General features: G+C 51.2%; 6 protein-coding genes across 6 annotated transcripts; 1 reads left to right on the top strand and 5 right to left on the bottom strand.

The window, feature by feature from the left end:
• Nucleotides 1–897: 897 nt before the first annotated feature.
• LAESUDRAFT_753649 (carbohydrate-binding module family 35 protein) lies at nt 898–3,093 on the top strand (the record flags this gene model as incomplete). Its single annotated transcript, XM_040911795.1, has 16 exons — nt 898–1,038; nt 1,089–1,166; nt 1,223–1,319; nt 1,386–1,402; nt 1,459–1,499; nt 1,551–1,669; nt 1,728–1,733; nt 1,784–1,894; nt 1,960–2,000; nt 2,055–2,123; nt 2,174–2,405; nt 2,458–2,577; nt 2,632–2,722; nt 2,777–2,791; nt 2,858–2,988; nt 3,047–3,093. The coding sequence occupies 16 exons, from the start codon at nt 898–900 to the stop codon at nt 3,091–3,093; spliced, it is 1,356 nt and encodes a 451-aa protein (XP_040770089.1).
• A 282-nt stretch (nt 3,094–3,375) lies between these two features.
• LAESUDRAFT_718853 (MFS general substrate transporter) lies at nt 3,376–6,378 on the bottom strand. The gene is made up of 19 exons (XM_040907514.1): nt 6,334–6,378; nt 5,853–6,076; nt 5,755–5,801; nt 5,644–5,705; nt 5,572–5,584; nt 5,497–5,516; nt 5,275–5,441; nt 5,173–5,219; nt 5,064–5,110; nt 4,820–5,001; nt 4,571–4,757; nt 4,432–4,513; nt 4,208–4,374; nt 4,123–4,148; nt 4,039–4,063; nt 3,960–3,981; nt 3,791–3,895; nt 3,615–3,728; nt 3,376–3,547 (listed from the first exon to the last, which is right to left on the bottom strand). The coding sequence occupies exons 2-19, from the start codon at nt 5,982–5,984 to the stop codon at nt 3,406–3,408; spliced, it is 1,587 nt and encodes a 528-aa protein (XP_040770088.1). The 5' UTR covers nt 5,985–6,076; nt 6,334–6,378; the 3' UTR covers nt 3,376–3,405.
• Nucleotides 6,379–7,079: 701 nt separating this feature from the next.
• Nucleotides 7,080–10,304, bottom strand: LAESUDRAFT_718852 (MFS general substrate transporter). The gene is made up of 21 exons (XM_040907513.1): nt 10,260–10,304; nt 10,146–10,187; nt 9,997–10,091; nt 9,676–9,934; nt 9,579–9,625; nt 9,468–9,529; nt 9,400–9,412; nt 9,329–9,348; nt 9,112–9,278; nt 9,010–9,056; nt 8,900–8,946; nt 8,656–8,837; nt 8,407–8,593; nt 8,268–8,349; nt 8,044–8,210; nt 7,964–7,989; nt 7,880–7,904; nt 7,802–7,823; nt 7,633–7,737; nt 7,457–7,570; nt 7,080–7,389 (listed from the first exon to the last, which is right to left on the bottom strand). The coding sequence occupies exons 4-21, from the start codon at nt 9,805–9,807 to the stop codon at nt 7,248–7,250; spliced, it is 1,587 nt and encodes a 528-aa protein (XP_040770087.1). The 5' UTR covers nt 9,808–9,934; nt 9,997–10,091; nt 10,146–10,187; nt 10,260–10,304; the 3' UTR covers nt 7,080–7,247.
• Nucleotides 10,305–10,847: 543 nt separating this feature from the next.
• On the bottom strand, nt 10,848–11,618 carry LAESUDRAFT_753646 (Cloroperoxidase; the record flags this gene model as incomplete). Its single annotated transcript, XM_040911794.1, has 2 exons — nt 10,848–11,466; nt 11,527–11,618. The coding sequence occupies 2 exons, from the start codon at nt 11,616–11,618 to the stop codon at nt 10,848–10,850; spliced, it is 711 nt and encodes a 236-aa protein (XP_040770086.1).
• Nucleotides 11,619–12,835: 1,217 nt separating this feature from the next.
• Nucleotides 12,836–15,577, bottom strand: LAESUDRAFT_639872 (uncharacterized protein; the record flags this gene model as incomplete). The annotated part of the gene is made up of 9 exons (XM_040903565.1): nt 12,836–12,886; nt 12,949–13,008; nt 13,100–13,591; nt 13,658–13,691; nt 13,766–14,103; nt 14,158–14,249; nt 14,299–14,659; nt 14,712–15,454; nt 15,514–15,577. The coding sequence occupies 9 exons, from the start codon at nt 15,575–15,577 to the stop codon at nt 12,836–12,838; spliced, it is 2,235 nt and encodes a 744-aa protein (XP_040770085.1).
• A 214-nt stretch (nt 15,578–15,791) lies between these two features.
• On the bottom strand, nt 15,792–19,220 carry LAESUDRAFT_718850 (heat shock protein Hsp90). The gene is made up of 17 exons (XM_040907512.1): nt 19,015–19,220; nt 18,920–18,957; nt 18,847–18,861; nt 18,622–18,785; nt 18,527–18,570; nt 18,361–18,470; nt 18,091–18,312; nt 17,782–18,039; nt 17,572–17,721; nt 17,379–17,518; nt 17,058–17,320; nt 16,827–17,005; nt 16,719–16,771; nt 16,559–16,663; nt 16,422–16,508; nt 16,132–16,366; nt 15,792–16,078 (listed from the first exon to the last, which is right to left on the bottom strand). The coding sequence occupies exons 1-17, from the start codon at nt 19,114–19,116 to the stop codon at nt 15,814–15,816; spliced, it is 2,430 nt and encodes an 809-aa protein (XP_040770084.1). The 5' UTR covers nt 19,117–19,220; the 3' UTR covers nt 15,792–15,813.
• Nucleotides 19,221–19,970: the final 750 nt, after the last annotated feature.

Genomic DNA, 19,970 nt, shown 5'->3' with positions numbered 1-19,970 from the left:
TCTATCGTCCTTTCCGTTAAAGAGCGCCACTCTGACAATCTTCCAAATATGCAGATTCTTCTCCTGGGCTGCCGTAACTTTAGGCTTTCCAGTATCCAAGTAATTTGCGGCTCCGCCGTGCGGTAGTTGACGTCTGCGAGACAGCAGACCCGTGTCGATTCACTTTTCTCACTTGCCTCATTTCCTTCCCATGTCATTTGTTATCGTATCCCTTCCTACCTTTTTCCGTTCCTCGGTCATATGCTTTCCTAAGCTATGCGGGCTGCTGTGCTCGAACCCTCCAGTGAATGTATGAGAGTGTCCCCGCTGCTAACTGCTGCTGTTTTAGCTCGAGTACAGCAGCAGCATGAGAGACGCGTGTGTTATGTGGAAGCAAGCGTTAGGTCCATTGCAACAGCTGCGACCGCCCCTCTGTAAAGCATCACAGAAGAAACGGTTTCCACATACTAGTGAGATTCCTAGCCTGTGCTGTTACGCAGTTCCCACAGCTAACCGTGGGTGTGGGTTGCTAAGCATCACAGGATCACAGGTCGCTGAGGCGCGGCTGTAGCGATTGCTACGCGTCACGGTCGTCTTCCATGTTTCCATACACACGCATACTACAGGGTGTAATGCGTGACACCTTGAAGTACATCTCGTGAACCGTTGCTCGTGAGTCTCTTCATGTAGTTCGCGCGGTATCCGGCGACCTCTTACCATTAACCCGTCCCGCTAGAATTCACCTGCGGTTCCCTACATCTGCATGAGCATATGGCCCGTGCTTTTCTTCGGCCCTCAGAACCGGTCGCATGATCTAGTCAATTCCGAGCGGTGACTATAAGAATCGCAAGCAGCGTGCTCTGCGCCTCTGCGCCTCTGCGCCTCGAGCTGAACGACATCCCACACCAGTTCTTCATCATGTATCATCTCCTGGTTTTGTCTATCATAGCTACCGTGCTATGTGGATATACCGCATCCAAGAGTGTGATTGTGCCAGGCGCGTTATGGTATGATAGTGACGGCAATGAAATTCAAGCCCACGGCGCGGGAATTTTCAGGGTATGGATATACACATCAGGATACATTCATCGCATCCTTATCATTCTCAGGTTGGTGATACGTTCTATTGGGTCGGCGAGGACAAGGCGGATAATAACTACCTCTTCTCCGCGGTGGCCTGCTACAGTGTGAGCTAGAACGATAGTTGCATCTGATCCTCAACGTCCTCATGTGGACAATCCAGTCGACGGATCTGGTAAACTGGGAACGCCATAACGATGCATTAACCCCCATCTCCGGCACCAATATATCCTCTTCGAACGTGGTCGAGCGGCCCAAAGGTACGAACTCTATGCAAAGGTTTAGACACTTTTGAACACGTTGAACGATGTTTGATCATCGGGCAGTCATATACAACGAAAAGGTATGTCAGTTCATTCAATACACTGCTTCCAGGCTAAATCACGCTGTATTTATCAGAATACCGAATATGTTATGTGGTTTCATTCGGACAATTCAGAGTGCGTCTGAGCTATTCTTCATGAGTAAGACTGCAATTCACGTGCAAGCAGCTATGGCGCGGCCATGGTCGGCGTGGCCACCGCAGACACACCATGCGGTCCTTACAGTTACAGGGGCAGTTTCAATCCGCTTGGGGCCCAATCAAGAGATGAGAGCCTATATCAGGACGGTGAATTACCATTTTCTCAATCAGAACCAAGGATGATCTGACTGCAATCGGATCGCAGATGATGGTATGTGCCTTTCGAGAACGTTTTGCGGCTATGGACCAATACATCTGTAGCGGATCAGACAGCGTATTTGCTCTATGCTAGTGACGACAATCAAGACTTCAAGATTGCGAAACTTGATTCAGATTATTACAATGTGACGGAGGTCGTGGCGGAGATGGTCGGTGAGTATTGGTCTGGTATGTGTGAATTCAAAGGTACTGACCTGGACATTCTCCAACACGTATAGATGCGACCTTGGAAGCCCCTGGGATGCTCAAAAGAGATAGTGTAAGCTCTGCTCTATTCAACTCAACGCGTAAGTTCATGATTCCGCGCTGGCAGGTTTATTGGCTTTTTGCATCTCACACGAGTGGGTGGGCCCCGAATCCGAACAAGTACTTTTACGCCACTGTCAGCGTATTCGCGTTCATTGGAAGAGTTTCTACTAACCTGCAGGGAAGAACATCTCTGGGACCTGGTCAAGCCAAGCCGATATCGCTCCGGAAGACACGAACACGTATTGCTCGCAAAATGCCTTTGAAGTTGCGTTGGGATCAAACGCCATCTACATGGGAGATCGCTGGGACGAGGATGAGCTGGGCAACAGTCGATACATGTGGTACCCGCTTAGCTGGGCCTCTGGTGATCCTCAAATTGTCTATGCGGATTTATGGATGGTCGATTACGATGAAGGTGAGCTGCCCACTCTCAGGACGACGGGAGCTAATTCTAGTCTCGTTGGCAGGCGTCTATTATGTGCTGAATGGAACGGTGTACGCAGCAGCTGATGGCACGCTCGGCGGAAGCGCAGTATTGCTTGGCTCTGACTCCACGTACAACGGTCACGAAGGAGTAGGCTATCTCGGTAAGCCTCGTCATGTCATCGTTTTTGGTGAACCTGCCACGAATCGCTTGCCAGGCAACGGTGGTACTCTCAGTATCAACGTCACAGGCATCGGGGCCAGCCAATGGGTCGCGTTGTACTATGCGAACGGAGACTCGTCATGGAGGTGCGTCCATCGCTGCTACCGCAATCACACTTGGTTGAATCCCACTTTATACAGAAACACCACAGTGAGGTCAGCGGTTGCAGATGATGCTTGTTGATCCCTGCGGCACAATGACTGACTTAATTGTTTATCAAGTGTCAACGGTGGCTCAAGCGTAGTGGTCGATCAGCCTGAAACCGGCGGGGGCAACGTCATCTTCAGTATACCTGTCGAGCTGTACCTCGAGGAAGGGACAAATACCATTCTCATCGGCGCCGGTCAATCCAGTTCGTTTTGATCATTGAGGTTCATGGGTGTTCACTGGCTGACGTGCTCGTGCTATAGATTATGCAGGGGATATGTACGAGATTGTAGTGTACACGCAGACGTAAAACTTAGGCTTGATACTCGGTAACTTTTGTCGGATATGATCATTCGGTGGCTATATGCATGCATATAAATGACAAATGGTAGAATGGCCACCTGTTTACCACGAGTGTTCGAGAAATGCACACGCACATGCGGGATTCAACGAAAGCATGACGGTCAAGATTTCCTCGGATTTTCCATTCAGGTACGAATCTGCGGTACAAACATGCGATTACAACTACAACAATTCCGGCTAACGTGGTGGACACTTTTTTCTACAACATTAACAACACAGCACCGTGCATGCATCGAGGCAGTTCCTCGTAAAATGACAATCACAGTGTGAAGCGGAAGTCGGGATGACGGTCCCCGATCGGAGCCCTCGTCTTCCCAGAATCCCACAGCTCCTGGTACTTCGCGATATTGTCCTGGCGAAGGCCAGCCGCTCGAGCCCTGTTCTCCCACATGCAATAAAGCCTGTGCGACATGCAATTAAGTTTCATCTGTGTCTCATTTACTGAGCCACGAATCGAATGAAACTCACACGTTCGCGAGCATGGCGAACCATGCCATAATAACGAACCCCAGGGAAATGCTATGGCCCTTGACATATTTCGGCTGCTGCTCGTCAGTGTAGGTGAATGTAGCGACGAAGCCTCTGCGAGCGGACACCGTCACTGAGCTACCATCCATACGGATGCAATGTTCACAAGTGCTCACCCGGTATTAGCGACGGCGAGCTGCAATGCCACGGTTGTTGCTTTCTTGTAATGACCGGCGCTGTTGTTGGGAAGGATTGACAGGATGCAAGGCCCGCACGGATAGCTTGATATCAACGATCTCTTGATTAGCATATCATGAAGTCCAGATAAGATAAACCGGCACACACATGCCAGCTGCCATCAAAAACACTTGACAAGAGAACGTCATGAGCAATAACACGTTCTACAAACAAGATGGCTTTCTACCTGCTACATATCGCTGCGTATCATTCTGAACATAAACGATGTGAGTGCGTTGGATATTTCCTACTGTAGCCATAACGTGCTAACCTTAGCCGCAATCGCGAGAATGTAACCTGATAAAGACGTGCGTGAAAACCGCTGTATCGGACAACATCGCACGATAAACACTCACCAGCCATGGATATGGGCAGGAACATCAGGATGAATGGGCCTCGCATTTTCAGCTTGTCGCTGAGTACCGCAACCACTACGGTCAGGGCCACAGCCGGTACATAGGGTGGGACCGTATGCAGTTGCGCCGCGCCACCGGAGTATCCAAGGCCTGATATGATAGTAGGTCTGATGGTAGAGAGTCAGGTCTTCACGAAATGTATTACGCAAGAGATCATGACCCACAGGAACAGCGAAAAGGAATCCACGCTGACAGCGATGCCTAAGTATGACATTGACGACATCCACACCTGTGGCTCCTTAACACCTGCAGTGTTCAGCTGATCAGTTTAGTTCTTTCTCTGCAAACTCAAAAATCGCCCACCTCGGATGACTTCGTACCACTCAAACGTCTCATCCTCCTGGAACACGGCGGGCGCCGTGCTCTCCACAGTAGTCGTCGCCACCTGTACGTCGGTTCCCTTCTCGGGTTCCGCGATGTCATTGATGCGCTGAGACGGTTCCGACTGTGGTGCACTGCTGGTCATGGCGTGTGACTTGCGGAAGCGGTGTACTGTATGTATAGCAAGTGTCAGCTTAGATGCCACATGTCTCTGATTAGGAACTATCGCGACATACAAGCAAACACTGTCTCCTCCTCCGTGAAGAATTTGACCGAGCTCAAATCAGCGGGCAGGAAGATGATCGATCCGAGTGCCAAACAAATCGTGACAAGACCCTCGATAATGAAGATCCACCGCCAACCGGCCAGGTTACCAATTCCGTCCATCTTCTCAATACCCAATGCCAGAAGACCTGATCCATTCGTCAGCGACCAGCTTCAAGTGGTCAATGACACAAGAATTGGAAATACGAACCTCCAAAAGCGCCAGCCAAGGAGCTAGATGCATAGAAGATGCCAACCCTTCAAGAATTCGGGAAGTCCACGATAAGGTCAAAATAGAGCATATATTCAACAAGGCGCACCGCTGTTGGAGTTCATGCCGTTTGTATAATGTGCTCAGGTAGAGCATCTATGCAAGTGAATTAATCCGTTGGCGTGGACACCCTTATATCGGAAATACGCACGATACCGGGCAGCAAGCCACCCTCACACATCCCGAGGAAAAATCGGATTGCGACAAGACCACGGAAATTCTGGACCAGTCCGCTCAGCGTTGTTACCATACCCCAGACAGTGACGAGGATAGGCAGCCAACGGCTGGGCTTCATCTTCTTGAGGATCCAGTTGGACGCTGAAAGGGGGAAGTCAGCATCGTGTCATTCTGTCAGGAGAGGGGGGATACCGACGCAATCCAACCAGGATGTATCTTGACGTGAATGAAATGGGCATTTGTGGGATAAAAAGTCCATCCAATGACTCACGAAACATAGAAGACTGAACAGGTGAGTAGAAGTCAGTTAATACCATTGGGTGCGGAATGAATAATAGCTGACCTGCGAGTGCCGTATTGAATTGAGTGCCCTGAAGGTGAAGGTCTGTCGAGAGACCTGCAATTCTAGCGCAAAGTGAGAGTTGGTGTTGTGGATAGATGACTATGAATCTACCTCGCATTCCCTACATTCGTTCGGTCGACGAAATTTGCAAGCCATAGCTATTCGCGCATCAGTTGGGACGCTATCAAATGTGGAACATGACCAATTACAAGTGTCAACGGAGGGAGGACATGAAGATCTAGCTTCCAGAGCACCCTGCGCGTCATGCGCCAATTTTCACCCTCGAGACTTTCAGTGGAGACCACGACCTCATGGACAGGTTTCTCCTCTATCGGGACCATGATATTGGAGGGAGAGGACAGGTAGAGAAGGGGAAGGTGGGAAGGGAGACAGTCGTGAAAAGAAGAACTCTGACCACACGTCCAACTGCTGCCAGTGCTTGCTCGCAAGAGATGCGGTGAGCGTATGCGGTGTTTCTGCAATACGAATACTATTATGACCAAATGTCCCTGGCTTCTCTGCCCCATGATCTGCTACGTATTCGTCACTTGTATGCCGCAGAGGGTGAGAGAAGGATAATGCACTCACACAGGCTGACCGCTATTGGCTAAGGGGAGCCTGGAGATATCTGCGTGACTGATGAATCATCGTCGAGTGGCGATACGTATCCGGATTCAAAATGGACATGCACTCGGTATAGTCCAATAATCGCATGCACGGAATGTGCTCGCAAGAAGAATGGTTGCCCATGAGGGCCTGTCCGCTTGTGCATTCGCAGTATCATCAGTGCCTTCTTGACCTTTACCACAATGATCATTTGCAGTACGCCTTGAGGTATCCATTGGAGTCAATCTGCCAGGACTGTTTTACTTATGTCGGAGAAGGGACAAATACCAATCTCATCGGCGTCGATCAATCCAGTCAGTTTCATCGTGGAGAGCCCATCGACTGACACGCTCGTGCTAGTATAGACTATGCAGAGGATATGTACGAGATTGTAGTGTATACACAAATTGAGGCATCCGAATAGTTCGCTGGGTCATTTCGCGATCGGTGCCCATTTTCATTTGCCTCTGTTTGTCTCCCTAGCCACCCTACCTCCCCACTGTCCTTCTTTTTGTCTGGACCCGGATGGGCTTATCTCCTTATCGTCCTTCCTGCTCTTTGTCGCGCTCATCTTCGTCTCTGCCAACAAGTGATCACCACTGTTTAATAATCATCTGCCCACATTACTGTATGCTTTGGCCTCCGCTTCATGCTCCTCTTTCTTTCTGCCTTTCAGCTTGGGCCGTTTCCTGTGATCTTATGCTTCATCAATCAGGCATGCATCTAAAACTGCCAGTGTCAGGACTCAGGATACGGCATCACTCGCATGCTATTACTTTGAGGCAACAGCAATGTTTACATGATAGATCACTTAGTCAAAATTTAAGTCGATCTATTTATAGCGTCTTACACCTTCTCCTGCCGGAGCGAAGCGATGGCGTCCCTTGTTACAACTACAACAATCCAGCTAACATGCTTGGCACTTCTTCCTACATCATTAATGATACAGCATAGTGCAGGGTTCAAAGGCATCGAGGCAGTTCCTCGTAAAATGACAATCACAGTGTGAAGCGGAAGTCGGGATGACGGTCCCCGATCGGAGCCCTCGTCTTCCCAGAATCCCACAGCTCCTGGTACTTCGCGATATTGTCCTGGCGAAGGCCAGCCGCTCGAGCCCTGTTCTCCCACATGCAATAAAGCCTGTGCGACATGCAATTAAGTTTCATCTGTGTCTCATTTACTGAGCCACGAATCGAATGAAACTCACACGTTCGCGAGCATGGCGAACCATGCCATAATAACGAACCCCAGTGTAATGCTATGACCCTTGACATATTTCGGCTGCTGCTCGTCAGTGTAGGTGAATGTAGCGATGAAGCCTCTGCGAGCGGACACCGTCACTGAGCTCCCATTCATACGGATGTAATGTTCACAAGTGCTCACCCGGTATTAGCAAGGGCGAGCTGCAACGCCACGGTTGTTGCTTTCTTGTAATGACCGGCGCTGTTGTTGGGAAGGATTGACAGGATGCAAGGCCCGCACGGATAGCTTGATATCAACGATCTCTTGATTAGCATATCATGAAGTCCAGATAAGATGGACCGGCACACACATGCCAGCTGCCATCAAAAACACTTGACAAGAGAACGTCATGAGCATAACATGTTCTTCAAACAAGATGGCGTTCTACCTGCTGCATACCGCTGCGTATCATTCTGAACATAAAACGATGTGAACACGTTGAATATTTCCACTGTCGCCATAACGTGCTGACCTTAGCCGCAATCGCGAGAACGTAACCTGATGTGGACATGCGTGAAGACCACTGGACAACATCGCACGAAAAACACTAACCAGCCATAGATACGGGCAGGAACATCAGGATGAATGGGCCTCGCATTTTCAGCTTGTCGCTGAGTACCGCAACCACTACGGTCAGGGCCACAGCCGGTACATAGGGTGGGACCGTATGCAGTTGCGCCGCGCCACCGGAGTATCCAAGGCCTGATATGATAGTAGGTCTGATGGTAGAGAGTCAGGTCTTCACGAAATGTATTACGCAAGAGATCATGACCCACAGGAACAGCGAAAAGGAATCCACGCTGACAGCGATGCCTAAGTATGACATTGACGACATCCACACCTGTGGCTCCTTAACACCTGCAGTGTTCAGCTGATCAGTTTAGTTCTTTCTCTGCAAACTCAAAAATCGCCCACCTCGGATGACTTCGTACCACTCAAACGTCTCATCCTCCTGGAACACGGCGGGCGCCGTGCTCTCCACAGTAGTCGTCGCCACCTGTACGTCGGTTCCCTTCTCGGGTTCCGCGATGTCATTGATGCGCTGAGACGGTTCCGACTGTGGTGCACTGCTGGTCATGGCGTGTGACTTGCGGAAGCGGTGTACTGTATGTATAGCAAGTGTCAGCTTAGATGCCACATGTCTCTGATTAGGAACTATCGCGACATACAAGCAAACACTGTCTCCTCCTCCGTGAAGAATTTGACCGAGCTCAAATCAGCGGGCAGGAAGATGATCGATCCGAGTGCCAAACAAATCGTGACAAGACCCTCGATAATGAAGATCCACCGCCAACCGGCCAGGTTACCAATTCCGTCCATCTTCTCAATACCCAATGCCAGAAGACCTGATCCATTCGTCAGCGACCAGCTTCAAGTGGTCAATGACACAAGAATTGGAAATACGAACCTCCAAAAGCGCCAGCCAAGGAGCTAGATGCATAGAAGATGCCAACCCTGCAGGAATTCAGCAAGTTCACGATAAGGTCGAAAATAGAGCATATATTCAGAAAGGCGCACCGCTGTTGAAGTTCATGCCGTTTGTACAATGTGCTCAGGTAGAGCATCTATGCAAGTGAATTAATCCGTTGGCGTGGACACCCTTATATCGGAAATACGCACGATACCGGGCAGCAAGCCACCCTCACACATCCCGAGGAAAAATCGGATTGCGACAAGACCACGGAAACTCTGGACCAGTCCGCTCAGCGTTGTAACCATACCCCAGACAGTGACGAGGATAGGCAGCCAACGGCTGGGCTTCATCTTCTTGAGGACCCAGTTGGACGCTGTAAGGGAGTCAGCATTGTGACATTCTGCCAGGAGAGGAGATGCTGACGCAATTCAACCAGGATGTATCTTGACGTGAATGCAATCAGCATTTGTAGGCTGAAAGCTCCCACAACTCACGAAACATAGAAGACTGAGCAGCAGTCAGTGAACGTCAATGGCTTGGAATGAAATGAACAATAGCTGACCTGCGAGTGCCGTGTTGAATTGAATCCCTTGAAGATGAAGGTCTGTCGCGAGACCTGCAATTCTATCGCAAAGTGAGAATTGGTGTTGTGGATAGATGACGATGAATTTACCTCGCGTTCCCTACATTCGTTCTGTCGACAAAATTTGCAAGCCATAGCTGTTCGCGCATTGATTGAGACGCTATGAAGGGGGAGAATGACCACATACAAGGGCCAATGGAGGGAGGACGTGAAGATCTAGCTTCCAGAGCACCCTGTGCGTCATGCGCCGATCTTCACTCTCGAGGCTCTCCGTCAAAACCACGACCTCTTCAACAGGTTTCTCCTCTACGGGAATCATGATGCTGGTGGGAGAGGACAGGTAGAAAAGGGGAAGGTGGAAGGGAGACAGTCGTGAAAAGAAGAGCCCCGATCACACGTCCAACTGCTGCTTGTCCGTCCCTCTATATATCAGAGACACGGTGAGCCTATACGGTGTTGCCGTCGTAAGCGCGGGTATCAAGTATGGCGGCAGCTCCTGAATACTGACACGCCGCGGACGAGCAATCAACCACGTCGGGCGGTCACAGGTGTGGATTGAGTCTGCGATACAAATAAATGTTCCTGGCTTCTCTGCCCCATGATCTGCTACGTATTCGTCAATTATATGCCGCGAAGGGCGAGAAAGCGATTACACACTCAGACAGGCGGGCTGTTATTGGCTGAGGGGCATGAGGGGGCCTGCAGATATCCGTGTGACTGATGATTTATCGTAGAATGGCAAGATGTATCTGGATGAAATATGGACACGCACTCGGTATAGCCCAATAATCGCACGCACGGGATGTGCTCGCAAGAAGAATGATTGCCGATGAGGGTCTACCAGCTTGTGCATTCGCAGTGCCTTCGGGGCCTATGCCGCAATGATCATTTGCGGACACCTTGATGTATCCACTGGAGTCAATCCGGGGCGGTTTTAATCGTGCGTTGCAAAGTCATCGGCACCCCGTGGGCCTTTGCTCGGCAGGAATATAAGTAATCCTTCCTGTCGCAAGCTAATCAATTACCACAGTCAGGCGAGCAAGGTCAAGATGTCTTAGGTGTCGCTCAACGTGACCAAGTCCACGAACAAGCCCATCTTCGAGACTACGATTCACGTATCGTGACCGTTTCGTGAGACCGCCTGATGCAGCGCCCCGTGGGGAGCGGATGGTTGAATGGTGTATGCGAGCGTGAGTACAAATTCGAGATCAGGGGATTTGAGCGTCTATCGATTAAGCAATGCGGCGTGCGCTCGCCTTGAATCCGTTCAAATTGGATGTCAACAGACTGTGATTGATAACACACAAATGGATACGAGATACGATTACATGCACAGGGTGAAACAGGTCAAAGTTTTCATCAGGCATTCTTAGTCCGTAGCGTGCGCACTTCTTTCTCAACCCATCTCGACTTCATCGCCACTTCGAACAGTCCCACTGATGTCGCTGGCCTCCTCCATCCATCTGGGAGCTTCTCTTCCTGGAACCATTGTTCGATAAATGTCTTTGGAACTCCTTGTTCGTCCGTAACCATGTGGTGCACGACATCTGCGGCATGTTTGTGCGAAATATGCTGGCCCAAAACCTCCATCGTGAGAACCGCTTCTCCCCTCGCAATCTCCGCGTGCAATGCATCGAGAGGAGTCTGCATCTGCTGATCTCGTTCCGCGCGTGCCTTGGCAAAGTCGGAAAGTGTCAGCCACTCGCAGGGCGAGACCGATAGCAGCTGGTGCACAAGCTTGCTGTCCACTTCGATCGGGGCGAACGTGCTTCCGCGGGGAGTGTCATCGTGTGTCAGGGACCCATCATGCTCAATTGCGTTATGCTTGGCGAGATCGTGAAGATCGATGTGCCACCAGCCTCCGCACTTGAAAACGCCGACCACGGCGAGGATGATCGCAAGCGGGAAGGAAAGGCTGTAGACACTAGTAAGGGCACGGACCAATTGAGGGATGCTGATTCTGCGACCGTCATGTGGTCTACGGCAAGGTTTTAATGTTAGACCAAAAAGCGTTGCAAGGAAGCGGAAGAGAGCTCACAAGTAATTGTGGTTCGCCAACGCATTCAATGCCGGGCAGGGCGAACGGCTAGCTCCCGGAGGAGGGCAAACGTAGTCATGGTCAATATGCATATTTGAGACTGAGGCAGGAGATGTATTTGACGAAGGAAGAGAGGCGTGAATGTGGTTGGTTTGCATATTGTGGTCCAGGCGAGGTGTTATTTTGATGGAGGACTGCACCAGCATCGGCTAGTGTTTATATACTTATCCGAATGAGAAACTGGGACGCTGGGCGCAGCGTGATACAAATAAGCACGAGTCAAGCACAGCCCCTGCGGAACCGCAATGTGTTCCATAATCCGAGTCGGGGCAGGGGGTAAGGGAGGCGGGGGCGGATCCGGAACTTTGACCGCGTATGAACCCGGCAGCAACGTTACCAGCGAGCAGCATAGGCGTCTGGCAAAATGAGAGCCACTAGCCATATTTGTCTTCGGGATGTCAAGGTCGTGGGGATTGCGGTCTGAGCAGTCGGTACGGTTCGTGGCTCGGAATACGCATGCCGCTCGGAACTAGTCCTTCTCTATCAAAGGAGCACAGGAATATATCGTGGCGGAAGTGCTCGGAAAGGGCCAGCATCTATGAGACTACAATGAGGGAGCCACGTTCATGGATTCCCAGCGGAGATGACGGGAAGCTGTGTACCACAGTCACTGGTTCAATATTAGGTCAAGTGCAACGGCAATGACTTCACGCTCAGGAACCCCGCTTTGTCGGGCTCGGATATGAGGCAGTTCGATACGAGATCCCGGTGGCACGAATCTGAACCGCTGTCACAGCTAGGTTTCATTGTCCGCGTCGACTGACGGGAGTGTCAGCAAATGATGCAACAGGCAGACGGTGAAGATAGACTGTAGCCGCTAGTTGGGATTGGTGGCAAGTGTCAGCTGTCAGATTTGGCTAATGTGATACCGTCGATCATTTCCTTTGATCAGCGCCCGCTCGCCGGAATCAAAGTTCATGCGTTCGTCCCGCTCTGGAACTTGAAGACGGTCATCTTCGTGCTGGGGGACAGGGGACAAGCACATTTCAAAGGGCAGTCGTGTCACTTACGAAGGAACATAATACTGATGGGAACTGCGACTCAACTGAGACGAGTAACACTGTGCGTCGCGCGAGGAAACAAACTAACGGCTGGCTCCACTCCAGTCACTGGTTTCATCTCCAATATGCCGGCCGGATGTTCTGACCAGAGTCTGACACAGCCTGACATCCGATGATTCCATAATAGTGATTCAGCTGTCGTAATGAGTCGGCCTGGGGCACATACAGCTAATAAGGCCAGAGTCCAACTATGAAACGTGAACTGATAGCTTCGGCGGCGGCAGCTGTGCCAGATAATCCTATGTCAATGAATCAGCATAAACCTAAGTGCAGCTTATAGAACCTGGGCAGCAGTGCTCACCCGCAGCCACCGTTCCCGCTCCTCTGGGATGTGGTCAAAAATCAAATACCGCTTGTCATTCTGTTGGCAACCATCATCATCGTAAGTTCACGCCTCCGCATGCTTCTGCGGTGCCATCCACATCCGTGTTCCGTGAGCACACAACACTCACCTTTAGCACCTTCACTATCTCGTTCAGATCTACGTTTTTCGCGAGAGCCTTCATGTCCACCTGCTCCTCTTCCGCGTTGTCGCCGAGGTCATCCGCCTTAATACCCTCGTCCACACCCTTGCCGCCAATTTTGCCGAGCCGGCCCCAGAACTCGATAAATGCATTCTCGCTGAGCATCTGATCAAATGCAAGTCGCGCCTCGTGCGTCCGCTGCCGCTGCCACTTATCGTATTCCTGCTCGATTTGTTCGACGTCAAAGCCGAGCTTTGTGGCAGGCTGCGAAGCGACAAGGGAAGAGACGGGGAGATCCGTGAAGGGCGATGCGAGTGAAGGAGAATGCGATGCGAATAAGGCGTGCAGGCTGTCCAGGTACTTGGATCGCAATGCCGCAACGTGAGCGTGGAATATATGAATTTGCTGGTTCAGCGGTAGAGGTGAAAGTGTGAAACGAGGATCGGTCCTAAGTTGTGGGAGCGCGGCATCCCAGGTCATCTACAAAAGCGAATACACGAGACATGCATGGTTAATGATCAGTTTCAACCCCAATACGATTCGTACCTGTGGGTCTCTGATTGCATCGACAAGCATTGTCCTGCAAAATTGAACACGTCTCTGGTGAGTGGCGCCTAGCAACTGCGCAGAGAACTCGCAAGACACGCGGCGCACCTGAACTCCAGCTCGCCTTCCTCTTTGTTCAAACCCATCCTTGAGCGATCAATGTCGGCTTCCACCTTGCTGCGCTCCGCCCTGACCCTCTGTTCTCGATCCTGCACAGCACGTTCTTTCCTCTCGCGTTTCTTTCGTTCACGCTCTGCGTCTTCTTCTTCTGGCATATGACTATCTTGGGACAGATTGTGGACCGACTCGTCAGCTTCCTTGTTTGGAATTGGCTCTGGCGTTGCATCTGCGCCGTGAGCTTTCAAGTACGTGTTGAAGAGCTCCTCGCGCAATGACGAGGAACCAACAGCACCATACCGCACGTCTTCAACAATCTTTCGTTTCACCTGTGTATCTTCGACATGAGATTTGCAGAAGAGAATTGTAAATGACCGTCCTACTTCTTTCCACGCTGCGCCCAGTTTCGCGATACCAGTCTCTCTGATAAGAGCGAAGAATTCCGCCTCCGCATTCTGAGCAGCAGCGCGCTTCTCTGTAAAATGATTAGCGTTCGCATTCAGACTCGGACATTCCTCGCTTACTTTCTCCTAGCTCTTTCAGATATTCCCTGAAGCGTTTCTCCCGCTCTCTGTCATCCCGCCCCCACCCATAGAACCGCCTGTCCTTCTTCCATTGCCTTCGCCACTCTGTCCAGCTCATGCGTGTGCTTTTCACCTCGTCTCTCAAAAGGCGCTCGAACTCCTCCTTGGGATTTGCGACCTCCTTCTCTTTCTTCACGTTGGACTGTCGGAGCTCGCGCGCGCGATCGCGGCAGTATTCATCAAAAGCCTCCTTCCTCGCCGACACCGAAGGCAGGAGGACATAGCGCGGATCGGATATGAATAGCGGGAGAGAAGTGTCCCATGGGTGAAGAGGGTTGATGTCCTTCTCCCGCAGGAGGGTCTGTGAGGCGCTGATATCAGTATCCATTCCACCGAACGCTGGGTGTGCTCACTTTGAACAGAGCCTTAGCTTCGTCAAGAGACAGGTCAACCCGTTCGGGCATTTTGATCTGCGGTTGTCCCTTAGCCTTTTCGGCTTCCTTCATTTTCTTTGCTTCCTCCTCCTCGTGCTCCTCCTGCCACTTCTTCGCTTCCTCCTGCTTCTTCTTCTCCTCCTCTGCCTCCGCAGCGAGTTGTGCAGCGGCTTCTCGCTGCCACTCTTCTTCTTCTTCCTCTTCGCTCTCTTCCTCTTCTTCTTCTTCCTCATCCGCTCCTTCCATCTTTGTCTTCTTCGTGATCACCACTTCGTTGAGCGGGACCGCTTCTTCCGCCTTCCGCTTCCCAACCATCTCCTCCACCTCTGACTTTATCCTCTCGACCTCTCTCAATTGTTCTTCCTGCGCACTCCTGGCCTTCTTCTCCACCTTCTCCTTCGCTTCCTGCTCTTCTCTGATGCGTCGTTCAGCCTCCTCACGTTCCAACGCCTGGACGGCCTCGCGGATCTCATCCGGCACTGTCCACACACTCCTCTTCTCGACCTTGTGCGTATAGAACACGTTTCCCTCTGTGGTCACGACGCGTAACCAATCCGTATTCGGGATGGGTGTCTTGATGAGAGGCTTCTCTTTCTTCTTCTTGGCCGGAACAGCCGGAGCTGCCATTGCAGTTTGAGGGAGGATGGGGAATGTTGGCATAGGACGAACATATGTCGACTCTTGGGTCACGGAGTTGTAGTAGTAGGGCTGCCCTGTAGGACCTATGCCAAGGAGTGACAGAATCAACGACTACCCGACGCGCACACTATGATCTGCTTACCGATGTGTTCAGTCCAATTGGGCGGCAAGGGAGGCGGGACCATAGGTATGAATGGCGCAGACATCGTTCTTGAATGAGAGAATAGGCTGAACGAGGCGGACTCGAAATAGTGTCCGGTATATAGACACGTTAGACGCGAGCGCTTGTTTTAGCTTTACATCACCGGCGTCATTGAATTCCTTCAACCCCGAGGATGCGAGTGCAATTTGCCAGCTTTTATGTAAAGCAATAATTCCCATACATTTCGGATAACACAAACAACAACGATACAAACGGGAACACTAGTAGCACGATCACCACTCAAAGCTCGTCATGCTTAGAACTCTGCACCGGATTTCCCTCCTCATCAACCTCCTCCACTTCCCAGAACGCCTGAGGAACGTCCTCAGGCTGCTGATTCCTAAACTGCCCAGGGACGTAATCAGGCCACTCTACAGATTGAGGATCCTGGATGTTCAACGGCTCGTGGTCTATTGGAGGAGCCGGCTTCACGGTGGTATCCGTGGGCGCAGTCTCAGATACGCCGAGAGATCGGCGCAGTATTCGGTCGACGCGCGTGAAGAACCTAGGCCTCCCGTCAGAGAAGATATGGCCATCAAGTGAGTAGATGAAGCTCACTCGTTCGAGTCTGGGACGCTGAACCCAGAGCGGACTAGCGCGCCGTCGATCAGCACAGAGGCCACTTCCTTCAGCTCTTCCTCCTCCTCCAGATCCCTGCCCTCCTCCTCAGCCGGCAATTGCTCCACTCGCCGCAGAAGGCCCTGGATGAGCGGTGAGCGAGGGTTGATCTCGAGCAGCTTCTGCTTCTTAGCAAACGCATGCATCGGGTTCTTGGATCCGCTCTGAGACGAACCTAACAGACAGCTCGATTAATCAATTGCTCGTGAACTGATATTGATGACACGTACTCATCATCTTCTCGACGTTCGCGGTGTAACCCATCGTGTCTGCGACAACGGCACACGAACTTGTCACCAGCCGATTGGAAATCACGACTACAAGCACCGTTAGCTTAATGTGTAGTTCTCGAGAATTTGGCTCGCACCATCGCGGACAACATCCTGAGCCTCCTTCTTGAGCCACTCCAGAAGAGGCTTGTACTCCTCAGTCAAGACCTTCTGCTCCTCCTTCTCTTCTTCGGCGGTTATCTCTACATCTGAAGGTCAGCACTTGATTTCTTAATAGCTAAAAGAAAACTGTCCAACCTTCGTCACCGAACCTAAGGCCAGCTTTCGCAACGTCCTGGAACGGCACCGTCCTGTCGCATCGTAAGTCATGTCACCTGGAAGCAATCTAACACAACTGTTACTTACATCCACAGTCGAAGATTCTGCACGAATATTTCGTCCAGAGGATCTGTCAGAAGCAAGACCTCATATCCACGAGCATGGAGCTTCTCGATGAAGACACTCTTGGCGAGGTGTTCCGGAGTGCTGCCCATGTCGGCGAGATAGAAGATTTGCTTCTGTCCCTGCTTCTTGTTCTCCAGGTACTGATAATCCCATCAGTGTTAAATACCACCAGGGGATATTAATATACACTACCTCATCTAGGGACGTGCTGTCTCGCTGATTCGTGGTGAATCTCACGAGCTCTACGAGCTTGTTCCGATTCTTCGCGTCCTCCACTGCACCGAGCTTGAACACGTTCCCGTATGCCTTCTGCACTTCCGCCCACTTCTCGGGATCTTCTCGCTCGATGCGGACCAAGATCTGCAGAAGGTGCTTCAAGATGATCGACCGGAGCTGCTTCAGGAATCGCGTCGATTGGAGCATCTCACGGGAAACGTTCAAGGGCAGGTCCTCAGCTGCGGGCGAGAACGGACGTCAGACGTTGATCCATGCCTCAGTAAGGAAGAGGCTGACCATCAACAACGACTTTCACCCAGTTGGCCCACTTTGGCAAGGTATCCTCGCCCATATCAGAGGTGATGAATACGCGCTTGACCATCAGCCGGAAGTCCCTGCTACTGGTCAAGAGTGGGTTTTGCCAGTACTCATCAGGTCTGAAGGATTGTTATCAATGGATTTCCTACAAACCATAACGGAATGTACGCACACATGCGAAGGCAAGTAGATGATAGCTTTGAAAGATATGCCGGAGCCGGAGTCTCCGGAGAAGTGGTCCCAAGCGAGAGGTTTCTCGTAGTCCTTGAACGTAGCCTGATAGAACTCCTCATACTCCTCGTCTGAGACGGTCTTTGGCGCGCTGTGCAGAAGTAGTTGATGTCTTGAGAGAAGAGCATATTTACAGGAAAATGAAACATACCGCATCCAAATTGGAGGCTGCGAGTTCATATGGATCCATTCCTCCTTCGTGACCGACTTTGTCTTGGGCGTCTCATCCTCCTCCGTTTCCTTTTCTGTAACGTCCTCTACGATAGCTTCGTCTTCATCGACATCTTCCTTCTCCGATTCCGACTCAGCGGGATTTGTCTCCGACCCTTCTTCTTCGATAGCTACCTCTTCCACCCGTTCTGTATACAGGTAGATGGGGAACGTCGAGGAGAACGATGAATGCTTGTCCCTATGTCAACAGCTCAGCAGAGACCCGGATTGCTGTGGAAACGCGACATACACAAGTTCGGCAATCCTGTGCGGGTCTGTGTACTCAAGTGCGTCGTTCTTCAGAACCAGAGTGATCTCCGTTCCACGTCCGAGAGTGTTACCGTGTGGGTCCGGATAGGTCTCAAACGAGCTTTCGTCGGCACCGGAGCTGAAGACGTATTGGATGGGGTTGGGGTTTGAGGATGACTTCGCCGCTAGGGAGGCTACATAGACACGGTCTGCCACAAGGAAACTTGGCATGGTCAGAACGAACCTCTGCTGAAGTTCGAATATATGTTACCTGCTGTAAAAGCCCAAACCAAATGCGCCGATCAAGTTGCCAGTGCCGGTGGCATCCGTGCTTTCTGCGCGGGCCAAGAATTCTGAAGTGCCAGATTTTGCCAACGTGCCCTTCATTCAAACTTGTGAGGAGGATTTTTTCCAAAAAAATACTATATGAGACCCACAAGATTCGTCGTCAGTTCCTCGGGAGTCATACCGATGCCTGTGTCTATATTCACGACAATTAGCCTATGTTCACGCACTGAACCGTCATACGTACCAGTGATAACAATTTGTCCATGCCCTGTCTCATCTTTGAAAGCCTTTATGGTAATGTTCAGGTCTTCTGCGCCGGAAAGGACTTCTTTCTCAGTGAGCGAGGTCAAGCGGAGCTTTTCCAATGCATCGTTCGCATTGGAGATGAGCTCTCGAAGGAATATGTCTCTAAACGAGTTGAAAAGAATCAGCTGCATGTTTAAAGCGTTGCATGTGAAGAAATACGGACCTGTGTGAGTAAAGACTGATGGGGGCATTCATAGATCAATGCATTGATCGTGAACTTGGTCCGCTGAGCATACCTATTGATCACAATTTTCCGGAGGCGGGAGACATCGCTCTGCAGACATAAATTGTAAATTTATGTGCGCCACGACGCGCTTTATTCACTGCGCACCTGATAGTCATGCTTCTCTTTTGGCACGTTCGATGCATCCTGGGCAAGGACTGTCGATGCTAGAACGGTGAGCGCGAGCAGCAGCGGACGGAATATCCGCATGGCTGTCAGGCGTGGGACGTGAGTCTGCGGGCAAGCGAACCTGGCAGAGACGTGGCACAAGACGTATAAGTGTAGCGTTTCGCTCGAAGGGTTGTCTGAGAACGTGTCCGTGGATCCCGACTGACGTGTCACTTGCGGCGTTACGCGGTCACGAGACCGCGTTTCACGTGAGACACGCGTGGCACACTGTGGCGCTCGACGCCCGCTGTCGTCGAATGATCTTGTTCTCTTTTACGCTGCGCTAACCAGCCGTGCAATGAGTTGTTTCGATAGGCAATTATACGATCTATCACGAGTGACTGCGGCCCAGGGTCTGTTCATCGCGAGAGGTTTCGGGTCGAATTTTTAATGTAGCCTTGCGCCTTCCACAAGTCGCAAACACGTCTGCTTTGCTGGTGACACATAGGTTGGCGAGCAGCGCGTGCAGCTACCATCTGATACTGGCATGGTTTGCATGGGTTAGGTGAATATTCCCCGAGTCGCTGACCGCATTTCCTAAGGCTTGTTCTATCTGCAACAGCCCCAGCCTCCTTTTCTGGGATGCGTGCTTGCATCTCGACATCAAGTGTTGGATCCCGGCTTGGAATTTGAATATTTGAAGAACAAAGAAATGGGCACCCGCGCTCTAATTTAATGGGTTTTGATTCGAGTCGGTTGCCATACTCGGCAGTCGAGGGAGCAGCGAAGTGGTTGGCCAATCGTTGGCTGTGGCAACGCGCGCCTACGTCTGCGACCTGGCCACTGGCCACCGCGTGCTCTCTCTGTCCGCAAGATCACCCGAATACTCAGCCTCATTCTCTTTCTGCAGGCCTTGTCGGGCCTTCTACTCAGTGCGGAACTGGTTTTCCGACGGA

This window comes from Laetiporus sulphureus (genome assembly GCF_001632365.1).
Source record: "Laetiporus sulphureus 93-53 unplaced genomic scaffold LAESUscaffold_1, whole genome shotgun sequence".
NCBI lineage: Eukaryota > Fungi > Basidiomycota > Agaricomycetes > Polyporales > Laetiporaceae > Laetiporus > Laetiporus sulphureus.
The sequence above is the reverse complement of the archived record's forward strand: the minus strand, read 5'-3'. Positions and strand labels throughout refer to the sequence as shown.